The sequence below is a fragment of the Gallus gallus genome, chromosome 3 (genome assembly GCF_016699485.2).
Source record: "Gallus gallus isolate bGalGal1 chromosome 3, bGalGal1.mat.broiler.GRCg7b, whole genome shotgun sequence".
Classification (NCBI taxonomy): Eukaryota; Metazoa; Chordata; class Aves; order Galliformes; family Phasianidae; genus Gallus; species Gallus gallus.
In genome coordinates this window covers 28,674,326-28,688,803 of record NC_052534.1, presented here as the reverse complement: position 1 = coordinate 28,688,803, position 14,478 = coordinate 28,674,326, and the positions used below count along the sequence as shown (strand labels likewise).

The 14,478-nt window shown below is 33.8% G+C and overlaps 1 protein-coding gene across 4 annotated transcripts in view; it reads right to left on the bottom strand.

The window, feature by feature from the left end:
* The window catches only part of KIF6 (kinesin family member 6), a 142,560-nt gene that overhangs the window by 82,270 nt on the left and 45,812 nt on the right, over positions 1-14,478 (bottom strand). For all 4 annotated transcript variants that reach the window (XM_003640945.6, XM_025148878.3, XM_040697630.2 and 1 more), the window contains 3 exons: positions 11,412-11,517; positions 10,404-10,545; positions 8,338-8,550 (listed from right to left, as the gene is read on the bottom strand). In XM_003640945.6, coding sequence (XP_003640993.5) covers positions 8,338-8,550; positions 10,404-10,545; positions 11,412-11,517 — 461 coding nt within the window. The remainder of the gene's footprint in view (positions 1-8,337; positions 8,551-10,403; positions 10,546-11,411; positions 11,518-14,478) is intronic.

Here is a 14,478-nt window from a genome sequence, read left to right as displayed (position 1 = left end):
TTTGGAAAGGAAAAAACAACACAAATTAGTCAAGAGTCCTATAAACACACAGTGTTAACACAGTGGAAAGTATGGTGTGATAGTCTTGCTGTTTAATGCAATCAAATGTACTTTTCACAGAATCACATAATCACAGGCAATCAGAGGTAGAAACCTCTGGAAATCACCAAGTTCAACCCCTCTGCCGAAGCATGTTCCCTACAGTAGATTTCACAGGAAATCATCCAAACGTGGATATCTCTAGAAACACCACCACCTCTCTGGACAGCCTGTTGCAATGCTCTGTCACTCTTTTAAAGCAAGCAATTTTATTCTAGAAAGTAGTTAAAATAATCTTTTACTTTTTGTCCATCTTACAAGACTGAAAAGGGAAATAAAACACTATCTTGAAGTTCCCTGTCTTTCATGAAATGAGGAATCTGGAACTGGACACAATACTGCAGATGTGGCCTCACCAGAGCAGAACGGAAGGGGAGAATAACTTCCCTCAGTCAGCTGATCAAACTCCTTTTTAATGCACCCCAGGTTACCATTGCTCTTCTTGGCTACAAAGTCACATTGCTGGTTCATGGTCAACCTATAGCCCACCGGGACATCTAGGTCCTTCTAGTGTCAAGTGGATGAAGCCAGATTGTTTTCGGTGGTGCCCACTGACAGGATAAAGGGCATAGGGCACAAACTGTAACGCAGAAAGTTCTATCTGAACATGAGAAGAAAATTTTTTGTGAGTGTGAGAGCATTGCAACAGGCTGCCCAGGAAGGCTGTGGAGTCTCCTTCTCTCGAGATATTCAAAGCCCACTTGAACACTTATGCAATCTTCTGTAGGGAACGTGCTTTGTCAGGAAGTTTGGATAGATGACCTCCAGAGGTCCCTTCCAAGCCCTATAGTTCTGTGATTCTGTGAATCGGAGCAATATATGGTTTTATCTGGTGACTCAAAATACCAGAAAACAACTTTGTTAAACTTGTCAGAAATATAACATCATAAAATTGTTCAACACTTTATCAGTAACAATGAAAAATTCATTTACATCCAAGCTGGTATAATTTCAGCTTGAGAGTGAATTGGAATACGTATTTTTATCTAGTCTCGTAACAGGAGATGTATTCTATTCTGAGGAATGAGAAACATCAGGAATAAACCTGAATAACCTTTGAAGTACATCAGTGAGCTCCTCTGCTGACTAAAAAGCATTGAAATGGGTACATCTCTTTGGTGACAAACAAACTTAGTCATGAGCGCAGGGCCAGGATATCTGTCCCCAGATAGCCTAAAGCACTGCAGTACCCACAAATGATCCCAATACATATGTATGTGTTTAATAAACACTTAGTTTTCTAGTGGATTGTAACCTTTTTTTGAACAAAGGACATAGAAGAGATTATGATGAAAAACCTCAGTCAATCCTTTCCAGTAGGGAGTTTTCTGTGGGTTTTCCAACAATAGAAGGAAGCTTTTCCCCCAGATTATTACATAAATATATAAAAGAGCCAAGATAAATATTTTGAGAAGTCTAAATACAAGATGAAAATATTTAGATTTCAGAACTGAACAGTTGGTGTGTTATCATCACTACTGTCCCACTGTTCATAATCACCATCTGTTTATAGAAAGCATCTCTCACCTCTCATTTTAAAGTTAACTTGTCAGCCCTTTAGGAGGAATGTTCTTTTTTGTGTGCATGCTTGCAAACTGCCAAGTGAAAAGCAATCTTCAATTCTGACCAAGTTGCATAGCAGATAATTTCTCCATCAAACTCTAAAATATCCTCACAGCTACTCAGTTAAAGATACAGGAAATGGCTAAACATGGCCAAAACATGATCCTAATAAAATCTTTTGTAAGTGTAAAACAATTCCTCTTAAGCTCATCACCATAAACAACCACTGGAAACTATCACTACAATTTCTTTGAATGTCACAATATTAACACTGGTTTCTGGTAACCAAAATGTTTGTATTTGAGTAGAAAAAAATCCAGCAGTAGGAAAAATGATATATGTCTCTTCCACTGGCAGTTATGTAACAAGCAAAAAGAAGACTGAGATCTATTTCAAAATAGGACTTACCTGCACAAGAAAAGTGATACAAAATGACAAAAGTCAAAAATGCAACAGAATGATTATCACTCCAATAACATATATGATGAACTCTGATTTTTTTCTTGTTTTATCAATATTATTCATACTTTGATTTATCCTGAAACTACTTATTTGTAAAAGTGGCACAATCCCCTGAGAAAGACCATAAGCAATGTATATGAAAGCCTAACCTAAATATAAGATCTCTTCAAGTTATAGATTATGAATAACAACAAATCTGCAGCATAGATTTTACAATAAAGTGAACTATTAAAAATAAAAGCGTTGAAGGCTCACTATTGTGCATTTCTCTTTACATTTTCTAGAATGCTCATCTGAAACAGATTAAATTCACAGCCATTTATGTTTTTTTTTTCTCCAGATGAGTGAAAAATAGCATGATGCAGTTAATAATAGCAGTGAGCCAGCACAACTCCTGAGTATATTAGAATGTTCTGCATCCTCACTCACGTAGTTGTGGATCTATAATTCAGAGTGTTCTGTGATTAAAATGGGTACTGAAAAGTAAGTTTTCCTTTTTCACAGTACTTTGACTAAGACAAAAAGCTCTGGTCTGCTCATTCTAAGCTAATTGTTTTATACAAACTGTAAAAGGCCCTCAGTGATAGGAGCTGGCTCACCAAAATATCAGCAGCAGGCAACCTTCCAATCTAAACAGTGTTGTGCTGCTGCCTTACTAAATCACAGGACAATGATACCTACCACACCCTCCTAAAAGAAGACTCTTGGGATCCAAGAACAACAAATCTAACAGCAAGCAAACTGGTATAACATTTAGCTGAAGAATTCAAGTGTTGTGCAGCCTACTGTCATCAGCAAAACCTAGGACATTACTAAGATGCTGCACTTCTGTATTCCTCTGCTCTAATCACCCAGGAGAACATCCTGATACAGGCTATAATGTAACTGATGAAACAAAACAACAACGCACATGTACAATTTCAGTCATTCTTATTAGATTCCCTATTGGTATCAAACCTTATTTTTGATAATAATTTACTCATGATCTCATTTTGAACAATAGGTTTAATATTACATCAAAGGCTCTACTTGCGAGTTCTACCTTGACTCAAGTCCAAGCTCTTTCCCACATCTTAAACAAATCCTTGATGTGTATAGATAACAAGTAGTGTGCATGTAGTTCAGATGAATTTTGAAAGAATGCATAGCTTCAGGATTATAAATATTATCTGGAGATTTGCAATATGTGAAATTTGAAGCTTATACCTCACAAACTTCTATTTGTTGAAATGTCAAGACAAACATCAAAGATTGGTTATCATCTAAGCTTTTTGAAATATTCATTTCTGTCTGTGCAGAACACAGGAGAAAAGCCTTGGCAATGCAGTAATTTGAGCTGATATGCTGGTTCCTACGTTATGTGCAAACATTACGTGTACATAAACATAACGTTGTTTTCATAAAGAGAGAGCAGAGTATCAAAGGTGAGAACTTACCAGTGCTGTCTAGATTATTATTTAACGACTAAAGAATAAGCAGTGTTACATAAATAATGCATTTATACTGGTAATTTCTTGACAAAGTATAGTTTACTTTCTGCTAATGTATTTCTGAGGTTATAAAAAATTTTGTTATAAGGAAAAAATTCTATTCACTGAATAGAATTATGACATCAAATCAAGTAAATTCTTCCAACAAAATTGGAGAATGATGCATAAGAAAAGCAGGAGGCTAAATTAAAAGTTTTAGGAGCTGAATTAAAAAAAAAAGAGCTCACTGTCTTTGCTATAAGGGAATAGATAGATTATTCTAGCCTAGTGTTTCATATGCTATGTGGCAGCAAGGCAGTATTACATAATTCTAAAGAATACATGAAGCACCCACTGTAAAAATCCATGATATAAACTGCTCTAGTTCTGAATTCTCCTCAATTATCACTGGACTGGAATAAAACAGAAACCAAAATAAACAGAACTCTTAAGACTTCATTTCCATCCTTTCCCTTTTTCATTTCTCAAGTATTCTGTTTTTAGACTAAGTTCTTTTCTTTCACATGTGCATGCACCTCATGATACACATCTCCTGTCCATTCATTCATCCCTTCAATTAGTAAGCAATTTTAAAGAAAAATTATAGAATCATGGAATTGATCAGGTTGGAAAAGATCTTCAAGACTGTCAAGTCCAACCTCAACCTAACCATACTATCCTAAGTACAAGTGGCAATATTAAATAGTTTAAGAGATGTTTATGTTAGGATACTGGTGAAATTTAAGTGTTTATTCACCAGTTTTGTCTGACTTTTGAACTATTTCGCTTTTAGATTATCACTTTTAGATAAAAAAATTTGTTAAAAATACATAAACAGTATGCAGAAGAATAAGTCATGAATATGTAAAGTAGCTATACAATGATAGTCTAAGATGCTTTTCTCTGAGCTTTCAAATAACCACCTCTAAAACCTAGTGACAGCACTGATGCTTTTTAAACAATTCAATTGGAAAACAAAGGAAAAATTAAACTAGGCAATGAAAACCTGTCTAGAGTTATTACATGTCGTAATTCATTTTATGTGGATTTGAAATTAACAATTTGTAAAGATACTGTCATTTAACCAACTCCGAGATGCAAAGAAAGATACTTGCAATATTTAACACTTAACACTTTTTAGTTAACCTCCATAATAACTCCCTTACTTATACAGTCCATGCTAACTGGCCAACATAATTTGCTTTCTTTGAGTTGCTGTTTCTATCAAATATTAAGCACATAGTTAAATCTAATGGTGTTTACATAGCTAAAGTTAAATACATCCTTAAAATCTTGTAAAAAATCAGGTTATATGAGTGGTTTTAGCTATTTCTGAAAATCTGGTGTGCAGAAGAATATATTTTTTTCAGAATATTAACAATAAAGAATGCTTTTGCCTATTCATATTTCAAAACTATCTGGTCTGAAATCTAATAATGTATTTTTTTTTCCTCATCTTTTAAGACATTACAACTTCTGATATTCAAGATATTTACAACCTCTGGGGTTGACAGTGTAATTTTCTAAGATTTCTTTAAGTTACATTACAAGACAGTAAGTTATTTAGTTACAAGTTACAAGACATTAAGTTATTTACAAGACAGTAATAGAAAAATTAGTTATGAGACCTGGTGAGGCCTATAGTAATCCCCAACTCTTGAGAACAGCATTTCATACTTCTGTAAGTTGGTTCATACTAAACTTTTTATTAATTCTTTCACAAGCTTTACCAAACAGATAACAATTTGAGCGCTATAGGAGTTCTGTATCTGTTAGAAATAACTATGAGAAAGTCAACTTCTCAAATCCATACAGAAATCAGAAGGCCAAAAGGAAAATTTTAACCAAGCATATGCATTTAGTTGATATTAGAGAATTAAAATAACTTATTTTGCCATGAAAGTTACCAACGTTCTTTTCATCAGCTGGTGTTTTTCCAAAATACTTTGCTTAATTGTTAGGTAGAATGTATTGGATTGATAAAGTCTGTAGCACATACACATGTCCAGGTCTGAGCTCAAAAGGAAGAAGTTATATCTTCTCAATCATTAGCACATACATCTGAGGGCTTTTGGCTGATACTACACCACTGTATCTTTACACTGCCAAAATTTTGCAATAAAAACAGTAATAACCACTTGAGATTTTATAGTGCTTTGCAGCTAAAGATCTCAAAATAGTAACTTGCCTACAGATAAAACAGGATGCTTCAAGGAGGTAAGTCTTATTTCTTTGTATGATATTGATCCAATAGTACTGTTATAAAAATTAAACTAAAACAGGTTTTAAACTAAAAGAGGGGAAATTTTTAGGTGTTAGGAGGAAATTATTTACTCAGAAAGTTGTGAGGCACTGAAACAGGTTGCCTAGGGAAGTTGTTGATACCACATCCTCGAATGCATTCAAGGCCAGGTTAGGTGGGGCTTTGTGCAGAGGGTGGTGTATCCACCCACTGCAGGGGAACTAGAACTAGATTGTCTTTAAGGTCTCTTCCAACCTCAGGCATTCTATGATTCTATGATTACTATTTTTTTTTTTTTTTTAAATCATCATATCATCGACTGCAAGGCATAGTCTGGCTTTCTTTTCACTGAATTTGACTCCCAAGCCTTTTCTCATTTTTTTTTTTTCCTTTTTCTTTTCTTTTTTTTTTTTTTTGACAGCCTTTTGTGCTTATTCAAACTACAAACTGATTCAAAAAATAATCCTCTGACTATTCTTCAAGAAATTATGAACATAATACTTTCAACATGAACATGCATTGAAGCTTGTTTTTTTCAGTACTCTAAGAAATCAAACAAAAGAGAGAAGAATACAGTTGTTTATACATTAGGGAAAATGCTGCCATTCTCAAAGACACAAAAGACTGAGAGCATGGAAACTTGGTAATACACTTGCAAAGACAATCGGTCTCCAGAGTTTGGGTTTAAGGCATCCTGGCAAGGCTGAATGGGTTATGCTATTTACATGGTTTCTACTACATTTACATTTTACTATTTTACTTTTGTTACTCTAAAGTATTCTTTGAAAACAATCATGTAAACATTAAGAAATACTTTTTTTAAAGCATTACCATTATAACAGCTGAACATTATAGAACATTGGAAGTGCTAATGCTGCCAACATTACTGACTAGACTTGCAGCACGGCATCAGGCCTCTTGAAAGTTGTGCAGACATATACGGCCATTTACAAAAGTCCAAAAATAAATTATTATTTATCTGTAGCCCTCACAGAAATATGGCTGATTTTTTAATTTTTTATTTTATCATTTTTATCAACTGTAAGATGACCCATGGGAGTGTTTTTCTGTTCACATTTACCATCGTGATTGTTGAAGATACATTGTTTTCATGTCCACATAGAATGTGACACAGTATCAGAACCTGACCCAAAGCTGATTGAAAAAAAAGACTGGAAGTAAGGGGATGAGTTTACAGGTATTTTCAAAACACAGAATATGTAATCTAATCGTACACAAAAAGTCTCCTCCCAGAACATATTACCTTCTCAGCCCAGACTGATGCTCATCTAAATATTCATTATCCTAACAGGGTGGGAATCAGGTAGATTTACTTTTTGCTAAAGAAGATACTTTGTCATTGTGGTAGGTCCTCCTTGCCAACCAGATGGCAAAAAATAATTCTCTTTCAATGAAAAATTTGTTATGTTTACCTATTACATTTTACAGAACAGTTACAGTATAGTTTGAATAACAAACAAACTGGCTTTATTACTATATTAAAATCTTTTATCAGTTACACACATACCAATAGTACTTATCTGCTGACAAATGACACTAATGTACATCGAACTGTACTGTGTTAGCTATCCTAAATGAACACATTATTTATCAGTTCAGCTCAAAATTTTTTGGAAAGGATATGATTTATAGGACCATATGGCATATAATTATTATTTTGAAATACAACAGAATGCAGATTTTGAATTTCTTCATACATACCAAGTTCTTGCTCTAGAAAGGCAGAATTGCAATAGAATTAATGCACAAAAATGTAGCTACCTTTCATTTCTGGAACTAAGACTTCAGTTCATTTAATCACTTATTTCAATTATTAAAAAGAAAAAATCAGAATAGTTTATTGAAAAGGCTGAATAAAAAACAGACATCTAAATAGTGTAGTATAAAACAAAACTCCTAATGACAATTACAGAAAGTTTTTAATCTGATTTCAGAGCTGGAAGCATAATTAATGAAACCTCATTCTATTTGAAAATAAGATTTCTCTCATAGGTTGTAAGATTATGAAAAAAAGAAAAAAGAAAAATGTATTTTTTGATGTTTTAGTATACTGTGCAATTAATAATGCCTGCACAAAACTTCTTTCAATATCTGCTGTTCTGGTTTTGATTTATTTTTTTGCTAAAGGTCATTACTTCCAGACTTTCTGGGGAAAACAAAGGTTTTTTTCCTAGTAATTTTTATGAGTTATGCTAAAAAAATCCTTTTCTAAGAACAAATTTACTTGAAGATTTAAAGTTCTAAAACATAACTTGTATTCCTTTTTTGGAGAACTATACAACGGAAGATTCACATCAGTTTGTTAAAGCCATTATTACCTTGAGAGAACTATAAATTTATATCCCTGCATTTGCATATACAGAATTAGCAGAACACCACTATTACTGAAAATAAAAAATTCCTGTTCTGTTATGCATTTGAATAATATGCTGAAGATCATATTGTAATAACCCAATAAATACTCACTTAATTTACACTAACCTTTCATTCTGGAAAGAAAAGGCAGCCTGTGAACTGAAGAGCTGAGATCTTTTGCTTCTTTTACACTGAAAAATCTAGATGGGTTTTGACTTTCTTCTACATTTATACAATGAGATTGCTTCAATGATGTAGAACCAGCAGAGGCAGCATTGAGCTGAAAAAGAGCATCTTGTGCTTTCTTCCTCTCATTTTTTAGCATATTTACTAGAATATCTGCAAGATATATTAAGGAAATAATTAAGGATCTCTTCTCAATAAAACAATTATATTTCTTTATCTTTGAGTTTTTTTTTTTTTTTCTTAAAGAAAACAATTCACATTTGGAAGCCTGAAAAGTGTATCACGTCTGTAAACTTTTCATAACAAGAAAGTTTACTAAAATTCAGAACAGCAATTTGAAAATGCATTCTTATGTATTTACTTAAAGTATGTTTGATATAGATGCATTTTGCTAGGAGCATAAATGGGTCTTACAGTGAAAATTTTATAGGCCTTCAACCAAAACCACAGGATTCCTTGTGACATGTTGAATTTATTTTAATATGTTATTAATTCTAATCCTAATTAATTTTCTAAATCAACAGCCAACAACCTAAGTAGCCTTTATGGAAGATTAATTAGAAAACTGGGTGACAATAATAACTATCCTGTACAGAGTTTTATTATGATATCTTCAGGCTTGAAGAACAGTCAAGAAAACCTCATTTCTTGACTAAAAAGCTTTCACACTTTACACTATCACACAAGTCATGTTATTAATTTTTGAACAATGATAGACTGTAGCTTAGAGGCTGCAAACAGTGAATTAGTTTTTCCACACAAAACCTGAGTTCTTATATTCCTCTTATATAAGGCTTACATGGATTTTCACAAGTTTCTTCCTTGTACTCCAGGAAACAACATGTATATCAAATACACTCAAGAGCTGCACTGAATGTAATGCCTCCCATTATATGGTGTTAGCCCTTGACATCAGAAGCATATATGTCAGTGGTATGGCAGTAGCAGTTGAACCTTCCCACCAATATTCTGTTACATTTTGTTGCCATGCAACAGATGGCAGCAGATGGGCAGTCTTACAAAATGGTATCTGACACAGGAGTGCGTATGAAGAAAAGCTGTGTGACTGAATTCTTCCATGAGGAAAAAATGGCACCTATTGACATTCATTGGCACTTACTGAACATTTATGGAGACCAAACAGTGAATGTGGGCACAGTGAGGCATTATTTGGTGCATTTCAGCAGTGTTGACGGTGACAGTGGGTCAAGTCCACTGCTGCAGATTTTTAAAAGAACAGAACGCAGGTTCTTGTACATCACTGACAGAAATGCATAGCTAAGGGTGGTGACTATGATGGAAAAAAATATTGTTTTGTAGCTGAGAATTTGCTCTATCAAGTAGTGCTATTGTGCTCTTTGTATTTGTTATAGTTCTCATGGCAATAAAAAGAATAAAAAGAATAACAACTTTCACTGCAACCTACATACTTGTGTCTGATGTGAGGCACTGAAATGGAAAAAGCACATCTTTTAAGTAGTCTAATATTTTTATATGCAGAAAGCCTTAGCTTTAATTTAAATTTTAAGTGTGTGTGTAAAGAGTATAAGTTTTATATTCATTCAAAAGGTACATAATCCAATAGTCCCCAAAGCAGCACTTCATTTGGCTAAAAATAACACTTACAGGAAATTCTATTCTTTGTAAGGTAATAAATTGATCTTTACATAGCATCAGATTTTCCCATTCTACAAAAATGTTTAATTTGCTTGAGGAGAGTTTTTTAGGCAAGGCTTTATTCACAGTCTTTGGATCTTGGCTGGACTGTTCTAAAGCTAAGTGGTGCCTGAATCCAGGATTTTGGTTTGGGCCACAACTGAAATAGAAGCAGGTGCAAAGAAAGGGTCCTGCCACATAAAATTTGGAAGCTGAGTAATTGCTTTAACACAGTGGGGTCAATAGAGAGAAATTCATTTCATGCAGCCAACTCCTATCTCACATACAGAGAAACCATTGTAGCCACATCAGCTGAAACCCAAATATTATTTTTTCCCTGCAAAGGATACTGATCTCATTGTCTCTTTGCTGCAGAAGTTCTTTCATTTTCTTTAATTCCTCTTTTTCTGCTTCTTTGCTAGTCTCTTTTTCTTCAGAAATGTGATGAGAGAGCAGCTTTTCATCAGAAATCTTTGAATGATTCTGTCGTAGCTACCAGAAGAAAGAAAGAAGGAAAGAAAATTGTTCTCATAACTTTACCTCCAGCTACGTATTTACTTTCCCTTGTCACTCTCTGGAAAATTTGTTCAAAACAATGTCTGTATAGACTGTTGAGAGAATAAAATCATGCCACTATATCAAACTATATGCAAATGTTTGGGATGAGTAGATGTACGGAATGAGTTGTATTTGTTGTTCTTCACTGCAAAGCGTAGAACTTACGTTATCCTATCTAAGTGTGACTCCACTGTTCTGCAGCATCATGGTGTTTTCGATATTAACAGTGCAAATAAGACCTAATTATTTAAAGACCATAAATTTAAATCAGGAATGCATATGTTGTTATATTATAAAACAACATCCCAAAACATAGAAAAAGTGTATAATGCCTTCTATTTATTTCTCTATTAACTTCACCGTTCTTTCTACTTTAAGTGTATCTTGTTTCCTCAGAGCTGAAGTGCTCACACTATTAAGACTGCGCAACAGATTCAAGGATATGGTGTTTTAAACTTATTTTTATCTCTTTTGACATAGTTTATAAAAAGTATCATAGCACTCTGAATACACAGACACATCAATCCACTTGCAAATAGCTTGCAGTGGGTTGATTCCAATAACTTTCAGTCCGCTCTTACAATTTACCACAAGTTGCAATCCTTTCACACAATCCTGCTGCATTTTTCCAGTTAAATTCCAAATTCCTGTTAGTTCTTCATGCAATTCACAGTTTAACTGTTTTACCATTTTTCATATCTCTCAACTATCCTGCATCTCTTTTGATTCTTTTCAATTGTGAATGTCTTCTATTTACATACAGTTCCAGCTGTATTTCTACCTATGTTTAAAAGAAATACCTTCAAATAAGTGAAGCAGTACTTGATCTTGCGCATGTCTGCTCCAACATCCAAAGCGCTTTCAGGATCACTGTCTTCCAGAAATGTTTCTATTAACTCATCCAACCTGAAAAGACATAGCATTTTTAAGAGACAACAATCACAAAAAGTAGTCAAGTCTGTAAAGTAATGTGTCAAATTCTGATTTACCAAGATGACTGACATTAGCAGGCTACCTTTCTTTCAGTTTTTTCAAGCCATTATGTTGTACCTTTTATTGCTGATATTAACAGCTGGTTTTGATACTGGAGATTCTGTAACAGTATACCAAAACATACTTACGTGTGTTAATTAACAGTTTTAGAACTAAAGGCATTCAGGAAGAAATCTTTTGTTATCTCATTTATTGTTCAACTTACAGTTCTTTTGCCATATCATAATTGAAATGAACTAAAGTCTGTCCTTTCAGGAAACATGGCAACCTAACTTTTAGAGGCTTTGAGCATTGAGATTTTTTAATGTGCAGTTATTTGTGTAAAAGAAAAAGCCATCTCCTTTTATGATACAAGAGCCAATCAACTTTCATACATAAAATCACTTGTTCCAAAATCTTACTTATTGCTACAAGAATTTTTCAGCATGACAAGTCAAACAGGAAAAAAAAAAAAAAGGGAGGAGGTGAGAGGATATTCATATACTTTTCTGTACAGCAGGATATTCTTAAACTGTTTATAGAAATAAATGAAAATTAGGCCACAGAATCATGTAAAGTTGTAAAAGACTTCAGAAATTTATATTTATATCTATTTTTACATCTACAGTTCCAATTCCAACGCATTCCTTCTAGTCAGAACATCAAACAGACAGTGGTCATTCTCCTATTAAAAGAGGCAGGGTAAGAAAACCTTTTTCACAACAAGTTAAACAGAGACTCTTGGCTTTAATTCAGTTACCTCCAACAGGTGGAGAATAACTCTCTTCTTACCAATCATACTGTACTCAAAGATAGTCACCTAACTTCTAGTCTTTAGTTCTATTGCAGATAAGTGAATATTAAACCTTTTTCGTCCAACCAAAAACTGTTTCAAGAATTATGACTGTAAGTACCAAACTAGAAAAATCACATAAAATAGCCCAGACATGAAAAAAGTTGTGCTTAGATGTTCAGGAGGAGCAAGAAAACACTAACACCTACCCAGAGGACTCCCTACAAAATCTTGCTTTATTTGCCTGTTTAGAGGCATGCATATGAGGCAGAAGGAAGATGATATGAAATCATGAGGTAAATAACAACGACCCTTTCTTAAGGTGTTTTTTTCAGCACAGGGATAGTAGAATAACTAAAAAAACCACAGAAAATCAAATACTTTTTGGTGATTTCCTCTGGCTCGGCCCTGACACCACTCCACTGATCTCTCAGATACGTTCTTAGGTATGCTCTGCTTCCTAGAAAAATCATTAATTATAGCTTCTTTTCAAAAAGCCCTGAGTAATCAATTCTTAAATTCACTAGTGATAAGCTTCCACCATTATGTCAAAGATAATAGGTTAATATTTACACGCCCTCTTAAAACAGAAATAAGAAAGAAGCTGCCCAAAGAAGGGAAATAAAATCTTTGCTTCTACTTAGAAACAAATTTGAAACTAAGAAAGTCTCTCTTTTTTTTTTTTTTTAATTAATATTGTTAGCAGGCAGGCTGTTCCATTCTTAATTAATTTTCTAAGGATCACAATAACAATTCCATTTTTCCTTTTAGGAATGCTATGCTCTGCTCTAACAACAGGCCTAACTTACACTACTAGGAGCAAAAATGTGCCAAAGCCTAGTGCCAGAACCCTGCTGTATTAGGAAGAATAATCTCAACTGAAACTCCCTGAAGGAGGAAGAACATAAAACTATCAGACAATGACCCATTTTCTGTAAAAACAGTAAACAAAGTACTCATTCTCAGTGCTCATCAGAAAAAAAAATTAAAACACACACACACACAAAACAACAACCAACCAAATACAGCAAGAAAAAAGGAGTAAAAATTGCCCATCAAAAATAAGTAACTAGTTTTCTAAGTCAATGTCAAGGGAACAGTACCCATCATTAGTGATATTAATTTAAAACTCATTTTGATACTTGTGCAAATATATACAATACAAATAGAAACATATTACAGCACTGATCCAGGTGAGTTTGAATAGCAGTACCAAGATCTATATGAAAACACAGGCCTGTTCTTACCCTGATGCAGGGATGAACACTCTAAGAAAAGCAGTGATAAATAGCTGAAGTGGAAACTTGTTAAACTAACAGTGGTCTCTGTTTACTGATTGTGAATCAGTCCTAAAGCCTTTATAATTTCCCTTTTAATAGCATTCTTCATAATAATGTAAATAAATACTACACTGTAGCTCAGAGATAGCATTTGCATTATAAACTTTGTTTCTCTCCTATCATTTTCCATCCTTCAGGAATTCTTTCTTAATGAAATTTACTTACAATTTAGGAAACAAATATGTGTATTTTAAGAGATAATACTATGGGTTCAACTTAATTTATTGCTTCAAGTGGCAGAATATCCACTTATTTTTAGGTAAGCTTCTGAAACTAAAGGCTAGGTTCTGAGTTGTCACTTGTCTCCCAGAAACCATTCTAAGTGGCAGAGTCAGTCAGATAGATGGTAGGCTGACCTTTCTATTGGATTTTCTTCTTATTAGCCACAACAAAGTATCTGTGAAGAAGACAAAACAAAAGAAAACAAGACATTTTTTGCTACCTCCTTACATATGGAGATGCTTTGAAATAAGACAGCTACAGTATGACAAATACATGAGAAGAGTTTCCACACATAAAAATCATCAATTCCAATGGTGAAATCCATACAGATCTAAATCTTCTCGTGAGTAAGTTAAGAAGAGTTTTGGAAAGGACTATGACATGAACAAGACTGATTCATGCAGGGAAAAAGATGCCTAAACTAATGCTATGCATGCAGAGTTTTTGCAGAGACAAAACATGTCAGGTAGATGGAACATAAATACATACATATAGAAACACTACTCACTACCTGACAACATTTGCGGCCATAATTCTAAT